Consider the following 21,172-nt stretch of genomic DNA (forward strand, 5'->3'; position numbering starts at 1 on the left):
TTAATTGATTCCCCTGTGAAATACATACATTAATGTACAATGCTTGTTTTGGGATGAACACACCTTGAAAGCTGTAATCTGTTCTGCAGGATCTTAATCTTAATTTATGGTTATGTATCTCCTTTGACAGGAGGATCTGTGACCCTGGACTGACTTCCTTTGAGCCGGAGGCTCTTGGAAACCTGGTGGAGGGCATGGACTTTCACAAGTTCTACTTTGACAACCGTAAGTTGCTCAGTGTTGTTTTTTATTTCTAAAATCTAAATTAAGACATAGAATTTGGGGGAGAATACAGATTAATGAGAGTGTTGCTGTGGAAAGGAAGAATTGACTAATTGTTGCATCTTTGACACTTGATAGTCATCAGAAGTCCATTTACAACTGCTGAACTGCACTTTTCCATCTCCACAGTGCTGAGTAAAAACAGCAAGCCAGTGCACACCACCATCCTCAACCCCCACGTCCATCTGATCGGGGAGGATGCCGCCTGCATCGCTTACATCCGCCTGACGCAGTACATGGACGGCCAAGGCCGGCCGCGCTCCTGCCAGTCGGAGGAGACGCGCGTGTGGCACCGCCGCGATGCCAAATGGCTCAACGTGCACTTCCATTGCTCAGGAGCACCAGCTGCACCCCTGCAGTGAACTGAGAACCCAGGCCCAGGTAGGGTGACACCGCCTCCCTGTTATCACACTCTGCAGTAAGAGTTTCATGCTGCATGTAAGGATTGTTGTAGGCCAGGAGATTTGATGACTGGCTGCCAATTCAGGGAGCCACCATGTGATTTTTATTATGTCTTTTTCCGACATATTATAACATTACTTCATTCGACATACCATAACATTACTTTATTCGACATATTATAACATTACTTCATTCGACATATTATACTGTGACATTTTATGGCTTTTTTTTCGCCGTACTATCATCAGATTTTTCTTTTGTTTTAATTTTGAAATACTAAACCATGACATGACTTTCAACATACTATACTAGACTTTTTAGGGCATACTGTATTATGACTTTTTATTTGCATACTGTATTATGACTTTTTATTTGCATACTGTATTATGACTTTTTATTTGCATACTATGTTTGACTTTTTTGGACATTTTTGTGGAATACCATACTTTTCAATTACATTTTTAAGACATACTCTACTATGACTCTTATAACATTTTATTGCCATTCTCATCACATACTGTACTCATATTCCTTATGACATACTGTGCCTTTTAAGTTACATTTATATAGCCTTCTATGGCCTTTTTATGCTGCTGTTAATCATTTTTTGTCGTTTCCAAAGCTTCGAATAGCACAAACAAGATTCCAGTGACTGATATCTCAAAACCTCAACATGTAAATCCTAAACCATCTGCATTTAGCTCCACTTAGGGCAACATGTTCCCACTAACCTGTTCCCACTAACCTTTGCACTCTTCCTCCTCCAGCTTTGCCTGAACTCTAAAGCTGTTTGGAGCATTTATCTCCGTGGTCGGATTGGTGCCTGGATCCTGACCAGGAAGAAGCTGCTTGGAAAGTTGTAAAAACATAAAAGTGGGCGAAAACACACATTATAAATTTAAAAAAATAAAAATAAGAAGCCGATTTCAAAAGCTTGCCTGAAAGACCGATCACACAGACCAACACCAATCCAGTCCAACCCTAGCTATGTGGTGTTCGGGCCCGGCGGACCTCAGCCCCTTCTTGCAGATGGTGCATGCTTCTGGTGGCGACAGAGGGGCGATGGGGCGATGCTGTCCTTGGTCTTTGTCTCCCATGGCCTTTATTTCCCCGTCTGTTTTGTCTGCTATCAGGAAAAGTATTAACTGTTCTATAAACAGAAAAAGTACACTTCACACACATAGTGAATAGAACGGGGGGCAGCAAGTGTAATATTGGAAAAATGTGATTTTTGTTTTGGAGAGAGCAGCAGAATGTTCACTGCTATAATTACTGTTTGTTTCACAGTTCACGGGTATATCTGGCTTGGGTTTATGGGAAGTAGAGCGACTAATATCAACGTAATATCAGAATTCAACATCCATTTTAGGTGTCAAAGTTTTAAAGGGGTTCTTGAAAAAGGATACATTTTAATCAAAATAGGGCGATTTAGTTTGATAGTATTGTGTATAAATAGGAGAAAGGGGGAAACGGGATCTATTTTCAGGGTGTAAGGAAGCCAGTTAAGCATGCGTGTTATTTTTTATTTATTTGTTTTGCCTTGAGGTCCCGAGGTGTAAATACCAACACAAATATTCTCTCACACACACACACACTCGCCCTGAAGTTGCAGAAGGCCTCCGTGTGTCTGCGCTGCAGTGATTGGAGTTGAACACTGAGAGGCGCCATCCATCAAAGTCTAAAGCTCCGCTCATCTCTGAACTACCTAATCTGAAAGCATGGACGCACTCTCACGGCAACGTTGTACTTTTCTTTCCTCCGTTTTTTGTGTACTCTTGACGTGAAGCTTGAAATATTTAAACTATCTACTGGCCTGTACTGTTTTTGCACAGACAATTAGGACTCGATGCTGTTGTGTTCGCTCTCCAGAGGGAGCGAGCCTTTCTGCAACTTCAGGTTGCGCTCGCTCAAATTTCTTTTCCCTCGTCCACCCTCCCTCTCCCCCTCTACTTCCATCATTCCTGCCTCTTATACTCTCCACGTGCTGCGCTTGGAGCCCTATTACTGTCCAAGTAGCAACTCGCCGTGTAATGATGATGTCACCCTTATGCCTGTCTCTCGTTCTAAAATGTGTGTGTTGTCCGTTTTGGCTTGCTGTACTTCTGTGTGGAGTCCTGGAATTATCAAAAAAAAATAAAAGCATGTTAAAAAGGGAATGCAGCTGAAGGATTGAGACTAAAAAAGGGCATGATGGGAAGAGGGCTCTGCCGGCTGCGGGACCTTCGCTGATGGCAATCAATGGATTTGGTCCTTTTTGTCACCGTTTGTTGTAAATGTAACGGTTGTTAGTGTTTTGATGTTGATATTTTTATAGTTGTTTAAAAGCCAGATCTGTAAGAAAAATATGGGCGACTGCCACAACCCTTTTTTACCGTCCCTATTGCCCCCTCTCTCTCTCACACACACACACACACACACACACTGAATGCTGAAACCTTAAGACCAAACTACTTATTACACACCTGTGGCGACTTATATTGGAACTCACATCATTATAAGCACATGAGATTCTCCCTTTAAAGAGGACAAAAGATATCTCTGTGTCAATGGTTAAACTTCACAGCACTGTTTCTTCTCTGTGTCGTAGAAACGTTGAGTGTGTGAGTGTGTGCCACGCTGCTCCATAGTAACTCGTGCTCGTCACGACGATGCTCCAAAGCATCGCACACCTTTGGCTTTGTACGTACACCGAGACAGTCGAGCAGATTTTTAAAAATATATGAATAAAACATTGTGAATCACATGCGAGACCCGTCCTGCTGTATCAACCGGCTGTGCTTCTTTCGGAGTGCTGTCACATCTGACATGCCATTTTCTTTGTGTATTTCCACACAGTCACGGGGATGTTTTTGAATGGAAAAGTGAGACTCAGTTAAACTTTACGCGTTACCTTAAAGACGGGAAAGTGATCTGAGGGAACAACCAGCTCCATTCTCAGTTTGCCGAAGTATTTGGACGGTTGGATCAAGTTGAAAATTGTATTTTTGATCGATCAATATGAAGCCAGAATCGATCTTCACAGCAGACATTCTGACAAAAGAAGAAAAGCCCAGTTGTAAAAAATGACTAACTTTCTGGGATAGTATGTTGTTAGTTACACGCGTGCTTTTCTTGCCATGAAAATTCAGACTTGACAGATTTTGACCAAAGAACAGGCTGTTGATGCAGTGAGCCCACTCACACTTTTCTTTTTTTTTAATAGCTGTGGGACAGTGATTCCCAACCTTTTTGGCTCATGACCCGTTAAAATCAGGCAGTATCTACTAACAGCTGCTCACCACATGTCAGATGAGCAGGTATCATTTTAGAGGCCTGAAAAAAAACGACCACAAATTACATCAATATTTCTTCCTAGCCTATTACAGGCACACTGTGGAGTTGTTAGCAATAGATGGAGCAAAGTTCCTCAGTATTCCTGCCAAAGGTCACACTATTCTACTGATCTACAGACAGCGACAACACGCAAGGAAGCGATGAGTCATCAAAGGCAGTAGAAAAGACACCTTTCAGACGTAAATCATCCAACGTGTTTGTTTGCCCTCAAAGATAAAGACAATGCAGAAGCATTGTTTGCAAGAGAACTCCACAGAGCACCTTTAATCACCTCCGATTTATCTCGGGGGGGAGGGGCCATTGTATTTTGTTATCTCCTAATTGTTAAATTGAATTACTACAGAATTCCTAATTTTCTGATTTATATACATCAAATACTTCATAGTCTTTCCAGGTAAAAAAAACAACAAGTTTTATGCCACAATTATATGTCCATTTGCTCCTAAAAATAGAAAAGCATGGCCGGACGACAGAGTGACCTCCCTGCTTCAGCTAAAGTCTCAATGAGATCCATTGTAATGTAATAGATTATCTAACGTGACAGGGTATCGACTTTTCAGTCTCACTAATGTAAATGGGGAACGTGACCAAAAATCAGATCGCCTTCACACAGTAACCATCGTTCACAGTAGATCAAGTAGCGGGCCGTCTGTTGTCCTGCTTCATATACATTTGAATAACTCCATAGTTAAAATACTTTGGCAAATGTCATTGGATGCAAACAGAACCTGACTGACCTGAGGGGAAGAAAACATCATTGGAATGTTGAAAAAAAGGATCATTTAAAAACCACAATCTTAAACATCAACACTATATATGCAGTTCTACAAATGGAGGAAATATGCACGTCTACTTTCTGGTAATTCACTGTTTTCTTGATAAAGAAATGGAAATCTATGTTACTTGCATCCTCGAGGTTATGAAATGGCTCCGTCTGAGAAATTGAAATCAAGCGATGTTATCTCACAGTAAAATGCATCAATGATTAGAAAAGAGCCTTCGCTTGTATGTAAGTGCGTTTATTGCATCGTAGCCTTATACTAAAGGGGCTACGCGTGTCTATACTCTGAGTTTCATTTGGATGCTGGATTTTTTTGCATGATCATACAGTAAATAAACATACATTAAAAACGATCAGGTGTTTGGATGGTTGTTCTTCATAGCTTTAAAATTTGTATTTAATAAATATAGCATTTCAACTGGCGTCCGTTTCTCATGTTGCAGCTTAAAAATGTCCTTGTGTGGTGAATGCGGTTATTAAAGTATAATTATTTACAGCCGTTTGAAATTAAGCATAAAGACAATATACTTACATTACATATTTGAATGCTATATATCATAAGATGTGTAATATTGTCTGTTTAAATTAAGAGCAAACGTAAGGTTTTATTTTAAACGTGAGAATGTACAAGACTGGAATATAGTGCATATTATAAGACTGGACTTAGTGCATTCAGCATAGACTGATGTGTGATATTTGAAAATTGAACATTTGTCATAATATATTGATTCATATCATTTGGCATAGCTTGAGTGAGAACATTTGTTTGGTAAGAGGGGGAAAAATCGTCTTTAAATGTTTATTTTAAAGTAAGATTGTCCCTCTTATGCTGAGGATTTTCCATTCACACAGAACAATATTTTGTCATATTCAGACTTTATACTTCACTATCAGTGCAGTACTGACAGTCACCTCGAGGGAGTGCCACAGACCAACCTAAACCTCACAAGGCAAGTGGCATCTCATCAAACTTACAGTGAGCATGTTCGCAAAGCAATAGAACTTGTCTTCTCTTTAAAAGGTGTAATAGCTTCATTTTTAAGTCTGTCCTAAAACAATCCGGTGCCCATTTATGCACTGAAAATTGGTTTGCTTGCCGTAAACATTCCTCTTCATGCCGGCCATTGACAGACCCCTTTGTAAGTGATGGCATACAAAGTCCTGGAAAATGTATATGAAAGCGAGACAAATCAATCTGGTATCTTCTAATCTGAAGTGGTGTTACTGCAGAATGTACTAATGTAATTGTACTAAGAAGGCATTGACTTCAGGATCAATGACTGTAGATGTTGTCCAACGTGTGGACACTGGCATGTGACTATGGTCTTAAGACAGACTGTGAAGAGTGGTTTTATACCCGATTCATGCCGATCTCTTTCCTCCCTCACTCAGACAGGACACGGTGTGGAACAAAAAAAAGAATACATCCGATTCTGCTTTTTCTAACCATCTTATCGTGACTGATATTATAGTAGTGCAAGGCTAAACAGGGGGAGTACTCTTAAGTACTCTTCTTTAACTGGGCTCCCTCATCAGACAATTAGAAACACCTGGTAACACTATTAACACCCCGAAGGCCTCAAAAACGACCGTAGAAATGAATCAACATCTCTGACAATATAAACAAAGACCCAACAAGGTAAGCTGTTGACATAATAGCTGTAGATGGTACTGCACAGGTGTACACACAGTGACTGTGTATTGCACAATAAGTTCCTGAAAATAACATGTTCTGGGCGGGTTCAGCATACAAAACACAAGAGCCAAGCGGTAGTCTTGATGAATTTTAATTACATCATATGGATTTATGTAAAAAGTGGAAAAGGAGGAAAAACACTGGGTTTCATCATCACCATCATGTTCAACACAGCAACAGAAACCTGCACGTACTGGGCAGGTTACAGGTCACCTATGCTGCGGAAGCAGGAAGTAGATACACGATGCTGCGGAAGCAGGAAGTCCACTTTAGTGTACTTTTACCGGTTTCCTTCTCAGAGCAGGATGGGAAGCGACAAATGAGATGGTTTAGTGAGACTTCAATGATTTAAGCTAAGATGAACAGTGTGTAGGGTTTGTGTGTGTGTGTGTCGCATTAGCCGTGGCTGCCAACTATAGGTGACCTGGAACACTCCCATGATTAGTGTCTCTCTCAGGTCACACAACCTTCACTCATGATTGGCAGTCAATCACACAGCCGCCATGGCTTCATGTCCAAGTCCATTCGGCAAATCCCCGCTGATCGCTGTCCTCTCTGATTGGACAAAGGAAGGAAGTGGGGTGATTGGCTGATTGATTGCCCCATGCAGATTGTGATCGTCTGAAATGTTTTGGTGCCGACATGCTTTGAAAAATGTTTTGTTTGAGCCTGACTGAATGTTGTCCATGCTGCCCATTCACAAAAAGACGTTTTATGATCATGGCGTTGGGCAGAAGAAGGTCCGGCTGAGTTTGAAGTTGCACAGAAGATCCAAAGCGGAGTCATCGGTCTGCTTTAAGATGTGTGGACATTGGCACTTCATCTTAGTCCGGAGAGACTAGCGCACATCTAGCAGTCTGTCACACTGAGGGACGCGTGGCAGTGCAATCTGCCACAGCTTTAGTCCTTATACAAAACAAAAACTGTCAAAGCAACATTTTCTAGGATTTTTCCGTTTCCTTGATTCAAGGAAGAAAAAGAAAACAGAGAAGGAAGCCACGTTTCTCTACTGTAGTGTGCTGGGGTTTAAAACAAGAGGAAACTGGGATATACAATCTTTTCTCACTGTAGACGGTCTCAGCAGATTAACTCTACTAGGCTTCAGACACACAGCTCCAAGGCCACCGTTCTCTCTGAAACCCAGGCAAGCAAAGAAGAGTGGAAAGACTAGAAGAAGAAGAAGTAGACAGATTAGAAAGTAAAGAGGAAAAGTTGAAAGAAACACAACACAGAAGAAAAAGAGAAGATTTAAAGTCAGAAATTGTATCAGCAGACAGTGAAATCTGTGAGGAGACAGAGGGAAGCAGCCAGCCTGGATCTACATGCATCATCAAGGGAACACGAAGGGGGAAGGATTTCAGCGCGACACTGAAGCCATGCAGCAGCAACGAGCAGCAAAGGGCCAGCTTCTGTTTCACCAGGAGGAAACAGTCATCAGTCACCTGCAGCCACAACACCAGGAGCACCATGGAGGAGGGATACGGGGAGGTACCGCAGAACTCCTCTTGTGGGGGGAGATTTGGGGACACAAACAGGCAAAGGCTTCATCCACTGAGAGCGACATGGCTGAACATCCCATATGCCATGCAGACCAGGGTCCCACCAGGGTCCCATCAGGGTCCCACCAGGTCCCATCAGGGTCCCATCAGGCTCTGTGAACAGGCGTTTGGCACCACGGGGACGGTGGAGTGACGGACAGGACAGTGACGGGGTGGGGGGGGGCTTACAGAAGCAAAGCATGGCAGGATGGACGACATCTGTTACACCATGTTTTACGTTCCCATGGAGACAAGACCGAACCCCCACCCCCCACACCCCGAACCCTATTCCTCCCGCTCGAGCAGCACTCACTCACCACGCGCTCGCAGCATGGTAGCAGACAGACGAGGGTTTAGCAGCTTTGCTGCGGCTCCCCGCTCCTGCTTTTAGACTTTCTGCCCTCCACATCTGTAGGACAAAGGCAATGTTTATGTTACATCTGTAGACAAGAGACACCAAATGTACCTTATACCTGCATGTAGATAAAAAAAAACACATTAAAGCAACTTCAGACCAGCAAGTCCAGAGTACAAAAGCAGAAATAAATAAAGGCTGGAGAGGCAGACGGCTCTGCTGGTATTGGCACAGAAAGCTGCGCTCGTCTTTGATTATAACTTAATGATTACAACAATCTGTACAGTCAGCCAGTCGAAAACACACAATCAGATATTATCCAGTCTCAATTTGTGGTGCGTCGGGATGAGTAAACAAAAGTTTCCAGATACCAAAAAGTAATGATGTTCGCTTCATTCACAAAACAATCTGAGCACTGAAAACTGTTCTTACTGTATTGACTTCCTGTTTCAATAACTGATAAAGGGCCGACAATAACTGAAATATGATCATCACCAACGTCATCCTCCTTTACCGTCACCGTCAATTTCCCCTTAACCAGCTGACCCTTCCCCTCAGATTATTTTAGGAATGAAGCGTCATCATTTTGTCACCAGCCCAAGACGTGAGTTAAGACCCACGTGAGCAAAACCTGCAGCGCAAAATGCTCCGTCAATTAATAATATCAGACAAAAAACAAAATACAGAAAAAAGGTGTCAAATGTACAGAAACAGACCAAACACCACGTCAATACGAAACAAAAAGATAAACATGACAACCATTTTGATCACAGCAATCAAAATGAGCGTTTTAAGGTTGGACAGAACAAAGCCATGCAATTTAGTGGATGATGTTTAAAAAGCAGTGAAGAAGACACCCAGTCGCCCAAATATCATCGAGACATCATCATGAACAGGAAGTGGAAAGTGAATCGATTATCTGACACGTTGAAAAGACATTGCAGCTCTGTGACATTAAGATTTTTTAGGTATTTGCTTGAATGGATCCTGGTGACAAGTTCCCTGAATCTCCGTTATTATACTCACTGTTAACTGATATAAATACGAAGCCTCAACTGTGATAGAACACGCCCTAAACGGCAGATAATAGTACAGTGTTAGCCAGTGACACAGGTCTGATGAGGAAACAATAATATGGCTGTTGGATGAAAGAACATTCATCAAAGTCCCACCTCAGAGAAAAGAACCAGGCAGAAAACAGGAGGTGGCGAAAAATAATAACAAACCGATTCACTAATCGGCACCACGGCAAACAGAAAAGAACAAAAACACCACGTAGAGATAGGGCTCCAATAAATACATGCAGAGGATTCATCCATCCTTCCTCTTTCCCCTCTTTACGTCGAGTTTGGTAGAAAGATCGGCCGCAACCTCCCCGTCATTCACACACAGCCGTACTCATACCACAGGGACTGCTCGTCCTCTGGGCTCAGTGACTGGTCCAAATCATTCTCACAACTTGGACCAACGGCCTCGCTGGACTCTTTCAGACTGGCCGGGCTGGATTGCGTCTGGCCATTTGAGTGGCTGCAAGGATCCGGGTTTTGGGTAGAAACATGGTCGGGGATAGGAGGAGGGTGCGTTTTATTTGTAACCGGAGGCCCACTGATGTTGCTGACTAGGGTGGGGTTTAGAGACAGGAAGGGGAGGTTTTTGCCCACCGACTCACTAAAGATGGAGTCCATGAACACAGACTCTACGGTGAAGGATGGGCCGAGGAAAGACTCGAGGGTGGAGAGGTCGGGATCCTCCAAGCTATGGCAAGGTAAGCTGAGTGACTTGGGCAGGGGGGTGGCGGTGGTAAGGGGTCCCTTTAGGTTGGTGCTGTTGGGGTGGTACTCACTGGGTGTAGGCTGGGAGCGCACCCCAGCCTTGGTGGAGGCAAGAGGCGCAGCAGCGTCGATGGACACCGGCTGCCGGTTGTCCTTTGAGAGCAGGTCGTGGATGCTGGTGCGGCGCGAGGTGCCCTCGGCGGTGGAGATGACGCTGCTGGCACGCGGCAGCGTGGTGGAGGAAGCCAAGTCCAGGCGTCCGGACACGGACGTGGCTTTGCTCTGCGACGCCAGGCTGGAGCGGACCGGGACGGAGCCTCTCACGCGGGTGCTCTCCGCCTTGCGCAGGGTCGGGCGGCCCGGTAGTCCGGCGGCTCTCGGTGGGCGATCGGAGCTGAGCGGCGCCGCCTTCCCACTGGATGAGCGCAATATGCCTCGGCTCTTTGTGGGAGGGCGTTCTTTCTGCACGTGCTCAGAGGCGGTGGAGAGGCGCGGAGAGTCTACGGTGAGGTTCTCCTGACTGCCAGACTGCAGAAGACACAGCAAAGAAACGGTGGCAAGTTCAGCCCCCAGTTGAGCCGCACAAATATATCGTTTCATCACCGACACCATCTTAAAGTGTTTTTCTTTTGAATAATTTCTTATTTTGCTCTTAAAGTGGACCAGATAGATGCATTTACCTTTAAAATGTAGCCTGCTAAATTGAGGGTGAATGAATATTCCTGTATTATTTCAAGAGCATTTTAGATTGCAGAAAAAAAAACGAAAAAAAAAACATTCAGCTTCTGTCAAATATGGTCATAAAACAAATATCTTTGGGTTCTGAACTATTTCATCTGGATGTTTTCAAACAAACAAAACCATAACAGCAACATTCCACATCAGTTAGAAACCTCACCTCTGCAGGATCAATACCCTCATCCAGGAACTGCTGCAGGGACAGCACCTCCTTGACTGGGGATCCCGTCTTCGTGACCTGGGTCGGGCCGGTGCCGGCGGCGGCGGCGGACGGGTCGAGCGACCTGCGCAGCTGCAGGGGGCTCTGGTGGCAGAAGCGCGAGGAGGCGGGCTGCTGGACGGGGCTGCTGCCGCTGCTGGACCAAACCTCCTGGTCCAAACTCAGGCTGAACTCTCCGCTGCTCTCACTGTGAGGCCGGCTGAGGCTGCCGTTCAACGCGCCTGTGAGAGGGACAGTCCAGTGATTAGAACACTGGGAACGTAATCGATGATCTTTAATGACCTTTTTCATTCACCACTAGGAACTGCATCAGGATCACTCTTCTACACTGCCTACTCTTTCACAATATATAGCAATGATAGAATTCATTTTAAAGCAAAATGTAAAATGCACACCGTAATATACTGCTTTGTTATTTGCTTTTGTCATAACTGAAGTGTGTTATAGCTTTATTGCTCTTTTATAACATCTGATGCCTTGGAAATGAGAGAAAATAAGCAGATTTTAGGAACGTGTTGAACTTTCAATAAGCTGTCAGTTGTAAGTACATCAAAACCTACATTGAATATTAAATAGATCCATGACGCAGGAACGGTGCACCTCCCACCCATGTGTCAGTATGTCAGTGAAACATAAGACTAAGTGTAGCTAGCACCAAGGCTCTGGATCATCCTGATATATTGATTTTGAATAAGAGAATGATTTTTTTTTTTTGAAGTGGAGAGAAAAAAGTAACCCTTAACTTTTTTAAATCAGGATGAACGGACTTCACAGGAGGACACATTGAAGTAGGTTTGAGTAAAGGCATGAAAGAAAAAGATAAAAGGGAGCAAAGGAGGAATGTTAGTTGAGTTAAGGGAAGGAGCAGCATACCTTTGCCCTCCAGAGGAGAAATGAGGTGGGAGTTATTGTTACTATTACTACTGGTGGTCCTGTTGCTATGGAGACTGGTGGGTCTGCAGGCTGGGTAGGGAACACACACACACACACACACACACACAGTTAGACTATATATACATGCACGAACACAAAGAGTAACACGAAGGTGCTCGCTGACGGTTTGACAGAACGTGTCCTGCTGGGGCAGCAGATGGCACATGCCAGGCAGAGGGACAGGAAGGGTGGCTCAGTGCCAGGCTGCAGCACCAATATGTCCAGTCAGCAAACAAAGAAGCTGCTGTGAGCGGACATGGACGCTCAGATCCAAGGACCAAGCCACCTCAGTGGAAAAAGGGACCCGGTAGAGATAATACTGATTAACAGCGGGCGGCAGAGTAAGATTAGTAATGGAAAGAATAAATGGGCGGCTTTATGTGAAACTGAGGGGGAGGAGTTGAAAAGGAAGAAAGGAAAGAGAAGAAGTGGTGACATTGCTCTTCACAGGGACAGTTTCAGCTGGAAACCAAGCACCGCGAAATCATTTCCTCAGGACACGGGTGTCACCGAATTACCATTTTAAATGAACGATTACGTCACTGATCATTGTCACGGTTCTGTTCATGTCTAGGAACCAGCACATTGTGGCCGGGAGTGGGATTCAGTGCCGAGTAGTGGTCGCTTATAACACACACACACACACACACACAACTCAACACATGTGGCACACGACATGTTTGAAGGGTGCGTCACACTAACGGGGTTTGCGCATATCTCTCTCTCTCTCTCTCTGGTGCAGGAAGGCAGCCCATAGATTAGCAGTGGGACCGATGATTCCTTGTTTGAAAGGCCGGCTGGTGTTAAGAAGCTGCTGAAATGACCTTTTTCTTTACTAATGTCAAGTCTTACCTTGACTCTTGGGGTCATCTGAGGAGCCGGCAACATCTTCACAGGAGGCATCATCTGTAGGGACACAGAAGAGTGGTGCTACAGCGGCTTTCTTTCACTTTGATGTAACACAATGTCACCAGCTTCATATCAATCTTCACACCAATGAGTCCAGTCTACTGAATAAGGGAATAAATAAATGTATAACAGATCTGCAGATCCTTTTATACCTGAAATCTGGTAAAAAAGACACTCAATATGGCCGTTTCTCCCTTCCCTCACAAAAAATAAAACCAGCATCCTGACCTTTGACCTGAAGCCGGTGCTTGGCCCTGCTGTGCCTGGCACTGGGCAGGGTGAGGGCGGCGCAGTCGATGGCGTTGGTGGAGAAGGCGAGCTCCTTCATGCGCTGCCCGCCGCGCCTGCTGCTCACGGTCATGCCGGCATCTCCGGCCTCGGCGCCGTCCAGGTTATCAATGCTGCTCGCCCACTGAGCCCCGGGTCCGCCCGCCACCGCCATGGTCTGCAGCAGGTCATTCATGGCTGAACGGACCAACGGAGGGATGGAAATTAGGCCCAGACAGGAACATCAGCCATCCACCTCAGTTCATGCTCGTTAAGCTTTTTGTACCCAAAAGAAGTGTTAACTTTGACTGAACGTGATGGAGACGTTTGTATCTCTTTAAAGATAATCACTTGAGGGTGTAAAATGGCTTAAGGGTTAAAGAACAGTTTCATAATCACTAGTACCCTCCTACAGGCTACTGGAGTAGTTTCCACTCCAAACGTAGATATAAAAGATCATAACGGTTAGTTCAGTGAAAAATGTATTTTGTAGAATACAATAAAATCAAGTCTAGCCTTTTTGGAAATGAAGGCCCGTGCAAGCAAACAGTATTAAAAAAATACATTTTAAAATGTCACTCAAAGTGCATAAAGATGGCAGCAGCTTTGGCATCCTGCAGATACTTTTTTTTAAAGGCGATAGATAATATCTGAGAAGGCCACCGTCTTTGTGCACTTTGTTTACGGAGCCGTATGTGATGGTGGAGAAGCATGGAGGCATGCAAAGCTGCTCTGAGCAGCAGCAGAGTGAGAACAAGGCGAGTCCATGTCAGCAGAATAAGATCTGAAATGCAGCACACCGACAGAGGGAGAGAGGGAGGGGGAGAGGGAGAGAGAGAGAGAGTTACAGACAGAGTAGTGGCTCCATTTCAAGTCCTCCATGGTGAGTGCGAGTTGAGGCGATCAGGCGGTTATTATTTTCTTTTCAAGCCATGCTGTCATCAAAGATGGAGGCAAACGCACCACAGGCGCATGAAAGGCAAACCCTCAGTCTCTCTCACCTGACCACACACCCTCATACACACACCACACACACACGCACACACACTATCAGAAACAAAATGAAACCACAGAGCACACAAAGCTGCCCGACAGGTCGCCTGTTGCATAATGATTCCCACAGTGACCACACTGAAAGATGAGGCTTCGGTAGATGACTCAGGACCAAGAGAGATGAAACGGCATCACACAACAAGAGACACATCTACAGAAAGACGAAATTCTTGCTGTCACATCCGTTTTTGCACGACTGCTTTTTTTGAGGTTAGCCCTGATGTTTTTTGTGCACCTTTGCTTGAAGACAAAGTAAATAAAGTGTGTGTTATTCGCTCATCTGCCAATAGTGGGAACAAAGTGGCACTACACTGGTGAAAGCAGAGACTCTACAGGAGGGAGTGGAGGTGGCAGACGCAGGGCGGAGGAGGTGACGGAGAGCGAGGGGTTACTGGACAACAATCAGAAGGACAAGTCACTGAGGTCACCAGATGCAGCAGCATGGGGCTACAGTGACTGTGGATCATATTTTAAACTTGAATCGTTGGTAAATCTCGTGCAGACGTCTCTAAAATACATCAGATAACCGTCAGATAAATGACTGCAGGCATGAGTAGGTTTAAGAGCTGTGACTGAAACCTGAGACGGCCATACGGCCCCCGTCTCGCCCCGTCACACTGCAGCCAACCGTGAAATCAGTGACCGTTCCTTCTTTGTGTCTCCGAGTGTGGCGATGAGAGGGAGAGGAGGCGGAGGAAGGCTAGCGCGTGGCGGCTAACGGGGAAGTCTTACACATGGAGCGCCGGTAGATGGCCTTGGCCTCGTCTTTGTCCTTGGATCTGTTCCTCATGAAAGGCAACCTTTTTAAAGCTGTCGGGAGCGCAGCCAGAGACAGACGGACGGCCAGGGGGAGAGAGAGAGAGAGAGAGAGAGAGAGAGAGAGAGAGAGAGAACGAGCCCGGGTGAGGAAAAGAAAAACAAAAGAAAAAGGAGGGCAGAACAGAGGGATGTGGTTAATGTTCTCACGAAGAGAGCCAGGGGGGAGATGCAGAGAGAGAGAGAGAGAGTTGAGCCCTTGGACACTCAACCGGACAATAGACAGACAATGCAATAGACACAAACACTACAATACATGACTCAGAACTCGGGGTGGATCACATGATTACGAAGCATATTGGATTTATCATTAAGGTGTTTTAAATCCATAAAAATACACTTCCTTCTTCGTGTTTCATGGAAATACCGTTTATATAATACAGCAGCAATGCTACATTAATGTAATGGACTTATGGAGCATTATTATAAATATATAAATTATAATTCAGTCTCCATTTATAATATGTAAATGCTTGTTCAAGAGCTTTTTGGATGGACTGAGATCCCTCCCACACACCTCTTTAAATCCTGAATAATACATTTAAGGGCAGACTTCTGTGCAGAGACACGTTATGCAAACAAACATTATTCAAACACACTTCAGCACATTTTATCTGCACACGACAACACACACACAAGCCACTCTCTCGTGTTAATGGTCATGACTCACGAGCGTTGTATTCTGCATTACATACTGTACACAACTGTCAACACATCACCACCGACATGAAACACGGAGGATGAAGAATATTAAACGGTGCAATCAGGAGAATGCAAAGGTCAGAGGGCAGCACCAGGGAGGACTGCAGTGTTTCCACAGACATAACTAACTTCATCATAGCTTAACTGCGTGTGTTAGAGTTCACTCACTTATTATACTCGCTTTTTTTACACTGGTAATTCGATGATGTAAATACTAGCCCATGTACAACCTGTATCCTTTATTGCATTTGTTCTACCAAATCCAGACAAGCAGGATTTTAACTTGCATCGGCTGAAAGTCAGCCACAATGCATTGCACCTTTTAATAGCTTGGACGCTACGCTAGAGGGCCATTCTTTGTTATTTACAGATGAACTGCACAGATCAGCAGGTTGAGCCTCAGATCTGTTGGGGAGAAGTAAAGAGTGTTTTACAATATTTGAAGCACATGAGATGCGCTTGATTATTGACATCCAAACACTGTTGAAAGAGTACTCCTCCGATTCAGCGCCGCACTCCACATGTTCTACTTCCCTGCCAAACGTGGCCCCTACATTACCCACAATGCAAATCAACTGCGGACAGGTCGAAGAGTCAGTCTTGTTATGTTAGAAGCCGTCAGTAAGATCACTTCTTTCTAACTCCACACCACCACATTTTCTTTCATTTTGTCATCTGCCCCAATGCTGAATATCGTGACATAAAGTAAAGCAATATATCAGATTTCACACAGGTCCCACTGGAGCCACTAAAGGCTTTCTCACACATGCAGACCTGTAAACAGACCCTGATGTGTTAAAGTGGTGGAGTCCCCGTTTAAAATGTAGTGTCACGAACCCATACACGCTATTCTTAGGACTAAAATTAAGTGTTTAATGGTCGTGTTACATAATAACATCAGGCTGCAGAAATCAAGCGCACCCACTGTTCAAACACAGGAAATGCCTCCACTTCTGGAGATTGAGAGTCAACCCTGCGGTGCTGCACAGCTCGACCGTAACCTCCAGGACATCGGAGTGAAACAGACAATGGACTCACACAAACATGCCCTGTGAGACGCAACAGTCGGGTCACAAACCCCGCCCTCCCTCCCCATCCGCACCATACCATTGGTGGAACCTTGCACCTGGGCATTGGGCTGCTGCCCTCTCCTCCCTTTGCAGAGAGAGAGATAAAGAAGCAAAGGAGCAGTTAGGGGAGGAAAGAAGACCCATTCAACCACTCAACCAGTACACAACTGTACAAACCAACACACACCAAGTGTTTTGTGACGTATTATTATGAGTCTATTCAACTAGTTGGCAACTACTTTCCTCACAGCCTTCTTAACATGTGCGTTTGTGTATGAAATATAGTGTGAGTATTTGATCAGAGGGACTTCTATGGTGCATTGTTTGGTCGGGTAAGTGTTTGTTTCTATTGGTCTTTATCTTGAGCAATGCGAGACAAGTTGCTTCTGATTCGTGGGTCTACATCTGTGTGTGTGTGTGTGTGTTTCTTTGTACTCACTGCTCCTCTTTTGTGTCAGTGTGTCGTCCAGCGAGTTGGAGCCAGAGCCTATGGACGAGCTGTCCTGGCTGTCCTGGGGAAACATCAGGAAGCCGTCGCCGGACTCCGAACGAGAGGGGGTCAGCGTGAGGGAGCGCATCCTCTCCCGGCTCTTCGGCTTGATCAACTTCCTCATCTTCAAAGTGATCCAGTTGCCACGCCTACAACGGGAGAGACGAGACGCCATTTTTACATTGAGATGTTACCAGTCATGATCATGTCATGGACACAAAATAACTTAACCGATCTCAAACATATTATTTTACTCATGTAACGAGATGAAGCGGTTTTTGTTTTTTACCTGCGTGGAGGTGAGGGGTCGTAGAACTTGTACTGGTCCATGATCTTCTCCTCCAGCTTCTCCTTCTGTCTCCTCAGCTCATTCAGCTTGTCTCTGATTGGTGGAGAATGAAGAGATGATCCACCAAGACAGACAAGAACGAAAATGCATGCAATGCAAATATGAATGCAAACAATTAGTTTTGAATATCCCATAATCAAAGATTTTTTCATCCGTCCGATTTTTTCGTCCGTTTTAAAAAGGAAACTCATCAGAGGTTTACATGTATTGTCTTTGCTCTACGTGGTACAGGTCCTTGCTCTCCATGGTCTGCTCCAACAGAGTGCGATTCTGTAGCATCAGAGTCTGGATCTGGTCCAACAGGTGACGATTCTCCTCCTCCAGGTTTCCTTTCAGCTGGCTCAACAACTAACACACAGACATCGATAGATATATTCAAAGAGACGCCAAGAAGCAACAAATACGATTCATCAAAAGGGGGCACAGCTGGCTTAAGAAGTCGTCTCTACAAATATGACACGTTAAAAGAGGTTAACCTGCCAAAGGACAGCTGGCTTTCAAAGTAGCACAAATTACAGAGACGATAAGATAAATGGGCGACTCCTCACCTCGCACTGATTGGTGAGCTTGGTGGAGGTGATGTCCAGCTGCTGGTACTGCTCCTTCAGTTTAGAGAACTCGGCCTCCAGCTTGGTCTGGTCCAGCTTGGCGCTGTTCAGCTGGGTCTTCACGGTCTTATGGTCCAGCTGGAGATTGTCATTGTCCTTCACCAGTTGACAATGGGTATTATTCAGCCTGAGGAGAGAGCAGAGGATTCCTAAATATATAGACATGCATGTGAAAGGGGCTAATTTAAGGAAAATATCACGTCGTTAAAATGTTGCAATATGTCTGATTCATACATTTGAACAGTGTTTAAGGTAAAAAACTAAATATTGATACAGGTTGAGCTCACCGATCATTTTCTTCTTTGAGCAGTCTGTACTGGTCAGCTGTGGATCGGTGCGTTTGATTCTCCAGCGCCATTCTTTCCTGCTGCTCCTTCAGATTTCTCTCCAGATCCTCCAGGTCTCCCTTCCTCTGCAAGAGCTGCTTGTACCTGCATGCATTCATTCACACACACATTCAAAAATGCTCAATCAGCTCATAAAGACACATATTTGAATAAGACAAGAAGGAATACGAAGCACATGTATTATTATTATCATCCAAAGGGGACCTACAGCTTCCCCTAGTTGCTCAGCATGGTTGTTTTTGTTGAATACTGACCTCATAAGACAATGTTTAAAAGGTCAAAGTAGTGTCTAAAGTTATGAGACGTGCCCATCCCATGCTCCTAAACCCAGCCTCACTTGTCCTCCAGGTCCCTGTGCTGCTGCTCCAGGCTCTTGTGGGAGCCCTTCAGACCCCCGTGCTTTCCGATCAGGGCTTCATACTCGGCCGCCTGCCTCTCGTGGAGCGCCGCCAGCTTCTCGTGATCGCGGAGGAGCAGCTCGTAGGTGGACCTCAGCTCCTCTTTGTCCTTCAGGGCTCCCTCGCGTTCACCCTCCACGCTGCTCTGCTGGCTCTGCAGCTGGGCGTTCTGGGCCATGAGGGCTGCACTCTTGGAGCTCAGGGTGGAGTTCTCCACCTGCAGGACAGGGCAAGGACGGAGATATTGGATTAAGATGAGTTTTGTTGTTATTATTGTGATCTGTGACGTGTACTGGGCTCTTTAAATCAAACATCAGAGGACGTATGTGTCATGTAAGTAGAGGTTGATGCTGTTTGTGTCTACAGGGGGCACTGTGTCTCTGTTCACTTTGTTCTCCCCTTCGTAAACTCCATCTACACAACATCAGCAGGAAAACCGTTTCTTTTCAAGTTTCCTTTGTGATCGCGGCGGTTTCCTGGTCTCAAGCCCCTCTTCAATCATGACTAGCGTGTGTACTGACACACACACACACACACACACACACACACACACACACACACACACACACACACACACACACAATGTCCAGGTGCTGACACACTTTCTGTACCTTTAAACAGTGACAGCTTTTCAACGGCAGTACACACACACACACATCAAGAGACACAGCGAGACGCTACTGCATGGTCAGTATAAACCCTGTCGCCCATCAGCAGGGTTTGAAGTGCTGCCAAACAGGGAGTACAAGTCTAAATCCATACCAGGGAGCTGAGCAGCCTGGCAAGGCAACTGCACGAACAGACCAATGTTGAAAGAAGGCAGAACAGCTTCTCTGTTGTTTTGCACGACATACATTGTTCAACATATCACATTATGATGCGTGTTTGACATCTTGATGTAAAATCGACTCGTCCGCTATCCTTTTCTGTCTCAACTGAGTGTTTCTAACCAAAGATTGTAGTCTGTAGTGTCTTGTGAGTGTGAGGCAGATTATTTTAGCAGTAATATGAACTTGTTACAGTCTGCTCACATTTGTGGATTTTTTTTCTTTTCTTTTTTTTAAGTTTTATTTGAGTTTGATACAAATATGTATTAATTACGTGCGTGACTGATTTCTTTTCTGCATGTGTAGTGTAATCCTCTGCGAGGACCAGTCATCCACGGCCTGCTGAACCCTGTGTTGTGTGGAGTGTGTGAAGGATGACCTGCAGCTTGGCGTTCTGCATTTGTAGTGACGTATTGTTCTCCTGTAATGAAGCGGTCTGTCTCTGCACGGCCACGATCTGAGCCTGCAGGTTGGAGCTTTGAGTTTCCAGTTGTTTGAGCTGGCACCTCAGGGCCGCCTTCTCAGCCTGCAGCGTGGCATTCTGGGAAAAAAGGGATACATAATATAAAGATATTGGATAAACAAGAACACACAACCCAAAACCATACATTTTTGTCACACAAGCCATCCTGATATTGTGCCAACTTACATTCCTCTCCACCTCAATGAGTCTGTCTTTGACTTTCAGCAGTTCTCTGGTGGCTTCATGACTTTCTTTCTCCCATTTACCGAAAGCCTGAGGGTCCTCCCCTCCCCTAGGGGGCGAGCTCTGCACCATCCTCTCCTCCTCCTCCCTCTGACGCAGCGCTTCGTAGTTTTTCTTCACCTGGAGAGAGACACGCGAGTCAACACATACCTCAAAGTGGTTTTCCAACATAAATATGTGAATCCCAGACAGCTGGGAAATGAAATACTGCTCCAGGCTCGACAGTAAAATTACTACAAGATAAAAGGAGACTACATTAGTAGAACATGGCATGAGTAATGAGTACAGCAGCAGACAGGATCCATTATAGGTTCACAGCTGAAACTCAGAGTCATCTACAGAGGCTTCAACTTTTCCACTCGGACCTTTAGCTTTGATTCAAAACATACGCCGCCCTAAAGGAAAGCAGACATCCTCCGCTCCATCTCCTTCACAGACTGCTGCCGCCTCATGAATAGATAAACTGGAGATGGAAGTGGAAGAGTGGACGAATAAATAATGTATCAGCCTTGAGAAGCCCTCAGTGTTTTGGACTGCAGTGCAAATATGTTGGCGTTTTTTGGCTTGGTGGGAGGAATGT

The 21,172-nt window shown here is 45.0% G+C and overlaps 2 protein-coding genes across 25 annotated transcripts in view; one reads left to right on the forward strand and one right to left on the reverse strand.

The window, feature by feature from the left end:
• The window catches only part of camk2g2 (calcium/calmodulin-dependent protein kinase (CaM kinase) II gamma 2), a 48,961-nt gene extending 43,810 nt beyond the window's left edge, over nucleotides 1-5,151 (forward strand). For all 20 annotated transcript variants that reach the window (XM_079280234.1, XM_079280252.1, XM_079280236.1 and 17 more), the window contains 3 exons: nucleotides 131-225; nucleotides 412-663; nucleotides 1,452-5,151. In XM_079280234.1, coding sequence (XP_079136360.1) covers nucleotides 131-225; nucleotides 412-644 — 328 coding nt within the window. In that variant the 3' untranslated portion in view covers nucleotides 645-663; nucleotides 1,452-5,151. The remainder of the gene's footprint in view (nucleotides 1-130; nucleotides 226-411; nucleotides 664-1,451) is intronic.
• A 1,418-nt stretch (nucleotides 5,152-6,569) lies between these two features.
• Nucleotides 6,570-21,172, reverse strand: part of ccdc88ab (coiled-coil domain containing 88Ab) — a 57,552-nt gene continuing 42,949 nt past the window's right edge. Inside the window, exons 22-37 of one of the 5 annotated variants that reach the window (XM_079280372.1) lie at nucleotides 20,536-20,712; nucleotides 20,266-20,427; nucleotides 18,999-19,276; nucleotides 18,602-18,745; nucleotides 18,255-18,441; nucleotides 17,909-18,054; nucleotides 17,647-17,739; nucleotides 17,307-17,506; nucleotides 15,012-15,089; nucleotides 13,188-13,424; nucleotides 12,903-12,956; nucleotides 11,991-12,080; nucleotides 11,058-11,338; nucleotides 10,231-10,687; nucleotides 8,350-8,441; nucleotides 6,570-7,661 (exon numbers count right to left, since the gene is read on the reverse strand). In XM_079280372.1, coding sequence (XP_079136498.1) covers nucleotides 8,386-8,441; nucleotides 10,231-10,687; nucleotides 11,058-11,338; nucleotides 11,991-12,080; nucleotides 12,903-12,956; nucleotides 13,188-13,424; nucleotides 15,012-15,089; nucleotides 17,307-17,506; nucleotides 17,647-17,739; nucleotides 17,909-18,054; nucleotides 18,255-18,441; nucleotides 18,602-18,745; nucleotides 18,999-19,276; nucleotides 20,266-20,427; nucleotides 20,536-20,712 — 2,640 coding nt within the window. In that variant the 3' untranslated portion in view covers nucleotides 6,570-7,661; nucleotides 8,350-8,385. Of the gene's footprint in view, nucleotides 10,688-11,057; nucleotides 11,339-11,990; nucleotides 12,081-12,902; nucleotides 12,957-13,187; nucleotides 13,425-15,011; nucleotides 15,090-17,306; nucleotides 17,507-17,646; nucleotides 17,740-17,908; nucleotides 18,055-18,254; nucleotides 18,442-18,601; nucleotides 18,746-18,998; nucleotides 19,277-20,265; nucleotides 20,428-20,535; nucleotides 20,713-21,172 lie in introns of all 5 variants that reach the window. The other 4 variants (XM_079280371.1, XM_079280368.1, XM_079280369.1 and 1 more) reach the window with 4 other exon arrangements.

This window comes from Melanostigma gelatinosum, assembly GCF_949748355.1.
Source record: "Melanostigma gelatinosum genome assembly, chromosome: 12".
NCBI lineage: Eukaryota > Metazoa > Chordata > Actinopteri > Perciformes > Zoarcidae > Melanostigma > Melanostigma gelatinosum.